This window comes from Malurus melanocephalus, unplaced genomic scaffold, assembly GCF_030028575.1.
Source record: "Malurus melanocephalus ecotype Western Australia unplaced genomic scaffold, MMel_1.1 scaffold_790, whole genome shotgun sequence".
Lineage (NCBI taxonomy): Eukaryota > Metazoa > Chordata > Aves > Passeriformes > Maluridae > Malurus > Malurus melanocephalus.
The window spans coordinates 42,551-45,463 of NW_026624022.1; the positions used below are offsets into that span (position 1 = coordinate 42,551).

At 47.1% G+C, this 2,913-nt stretch overlaps 1 protein-coding gene across 1 annotated transcript in view; it reads left to right on the forward strand.

The window, feature by feature from the left end:
* Window positions 1–2,913, forward strand: part of ATP11C (ATPase phospholipid transporting 11C) — a 42,239-nt gene that overhangs the window by 18,163 nt on the left and 21,163 nt on the right. Inside the window, 5 exon segments of the mRNA XM_057385114.1 lie at window positions 213–309; window positions 312–399; window positions 772–922; window positions 1,662–1,859; window positions 2,749–2,910. Of these exon segments, the coding sequence (XP_057241097.1) occupies window positions 213–309; window positions 312–399; window positions 772–922; window positions 1,662–1,859; window positions 2,749–2,910 (696 nt within the window).

Below are 2,913 nucleotides of genomic sequence, written 5' to 3' on the forward strand. Positions count from 1 at the left end.
GATGAGCAGGGAGCTGTTCCCAAATGCTGTGCTGGACACGTGCCAGGAGCAGGGACAGTCCCTGGTGCTGGAGGGTGGCACCAGTGGTGGGTGACTGGTGCTGTTTCTGCCTGTCTGTGATCTGTGGGTCCTGCTCAGTGCTCTGGGAGCCCTGCAATTACACTGCTGAGGTTTCTGTGGCAGAGCAGTCCTCGGGTGCTGCCTCTGTTCAGCTGGGATTGCAGTTTGATGTAAACACCGATGCCCTGATGGCCAAGTGCCAGCTGGGTCCCTCTGGGCTGCGAGTCCCTCATGAGCCCTGCTTTGATCCCCTGCAGGAGTTGCAGTCTATACTGGAATGGAAACAAAAATGGCTCTCAACTACCAAGGGAAATCTCAGAAACGGTCTGCAGTAGAAAAGTGAGTATTTATGTTCAGRAAAAAAATCGCTAAAACCTGTTGGATTTGGGTTTTTTTTTTTAATGGATGATTTGTACAGAAATAATCCCTTAATCTGCTGCCTTTTGTTTCAGATGCTCTCTGATTGCATAGAAAAATCTGGGTGTTTGATAAAGCATATCTTGCAAGAAGCAGCTTCATTTAGTAGCTTTTTTTTATTTAAAAGCAAAATAATGTTAAAATATATGAACCTGACACTGAATAACAGCAGTGTCAAAAGCACTTGTTCTGTAATTCCCTTCTTAAAAGTAAGGAAGTTTTGTTCCTGCCTATTTCTGTGATTTTCTGTACAAAAATAGCTGAAAGGATTTAAAAAAGAACCCTGTTTTTCAGATCTATCAACGCTTTCTTGATAGTGTATTTGTGCATCCTGTTGGGCAAGGCCACTGTGTGCACGACTCTGAAATACGTCTGGCAGAGTAATCCATTTAATGATGAGCCTTGGTACAACGAAAAGACTAAAAAAGAGAGAGAGACGTTCAAGGTAAGTGGATTTGTGTTCCAGCACCTTCTCCAGCTTTACTTCTTCTGGCTGTTTTATTTAATCTGCTAGTGCCTGCTGCCAGTTCTGTTTGCTCACAGAAAGTGGTGTTGTTTCCTTCGGTCTCTCCTGCTGTTCGTGTTTCTTTTGTGCCTCTCATGTTTGTGTGCAGTGATATTTGTGTGGAGCAGGGCAARGCATAAATAAATACTGTGTAATATAGAAATGCAGCTTATTTGACCTGGGTCCTTATCTGAACTCGAGCTATCTTTCAGCTTTGARTAGGTAAACTTAAATTGAGGCCATGTCAAGCAGTTTGTTCCATTGCCAGGACGTGGGCAGTGAAGCCTGAGAGAGGGAGTGTGAGAGTRYAGAGATCTTTATTTCAKGGGTTATTGAGGGGGWYTTACAGGGGTGTCACTGCATCTCCWGTGCCCTTGCCATAGCCTGACTGGTCTCAAGCCACTGCTCCTTTTTTCTGGTGGCCTGGGATCAGGAGGAGCCTGTAGCAGAATATTCTTAAGAGGGATATGCCTGGGTAAAACATTGTTTTGGTCAGTATGAAACAGTGAGATGTAATGTGTATGATAACCTGGTACACCTGCAGAAGACAGTAAGATTTTTCTGTGCTAGAGGAAAATGGGATTGAGCCTTTTAGCTGTTCATTTTCATGCTGTTTTTTCCCATTTAACCCTGTGGTCCTGCCAGCCACAGGCCACATTGTCTCCTCTCTCCTTTGCAGGTCTTGCGGATGTTCACGGATTTCCTGTCCTTCATGGTCCTCTTCAATTTCATTATCCCTGTCTCCATGTACGTTACAGTAGAGATGCAGAAGTTCTTGGGCTCYTTCTTCATCTCTTGGGACAAAGAGATGTACGATGAGGAAATTCAGGAGGGAGCGTTGGTGAACACGTCGGACCTGAACGAGGAGCTGGGGCAGGTCAGAGCTGCTGTGTTTGCATCTGTCTGGCTGCAAATGGGGGTGGAAATGTCCTCCCTCCTTCTTGTGGCAATCCCTGGCAGTCCCCTCAGGCCCCAATTCTCCCKCTTTGGTGGCACTTTCCATTCAGTGTGATTGCCTGGGCTCTGTGGAACAGATAAGGTTATAAATAGTGCATGAAAGAGCAGGAATTGGGTCACGCCAATTGTTTCCATATTGGGCAATATCAGGCGCAGCGCTCTGCGTGTCAGGGTGCTTTGCTTTCAATGCTTCAATTAAAAATTAAAAATCCTCTGTCTCTTTGAGGATTAATGARCATGTCTGCCCAGTCATCTCCCTGGGCGTGCAGAGCACGTGCAGCTCTGCTGCCTCTGCCTTGCTGGGGCAAAACCTGCACAGCTCAGGCTTCCCTTTCTGATCTGCACCACCAGACACCAGTGCAGGGGATGTGTAGTGCCTCCTGCTCTTGACTTTGCTTTAAAAACAATAATAAAAATATGTTTGGAATAGCAATTAGCTAATTGGAAAACAGATGAGAAGCCCCCAGAAGAGGCAGCAGGCCTGCAGCAGCAGTTCTATAAGCACTGGGGCTATAGCAAAGGACCCAAGGAAGAGGATGAGGGGAAAGCAAAGAACCTGGAGACTGATTTTATGTCTTCAGAAGGTGCCTCCTGCTGTCTATGCCATAGTCTGAAAGGCAAAGGAGCTGCTCTGAGGAGTGGAACAGAACTGCTCAGTGATGTAGTGGGGCACTGGCCTCATTTTGCAGGGTCAGATTAGGGTAGCAGCATTGGCACAAATGTACTAAAACACCCCAGGCTCTGTTTTTGCGGGCTCCTTGCCCCACCCTGGGGCTGGGGTGCAGCAAGGCAGCTCCTGGTGCTTGCAGGTGGAGTACGTGTTCACAGACAAAACAGGCACACTGACAGAGAACAGCATGGAGTTCATCGAGTGCTGCATCGATGGGCACAAGTACAAGGACTGCATCTCGGAGGTGGATGGCTTCTCCCAGGCTGATGGACCCCTGAAATACTATGGCAAAGCTGAGAAGGTA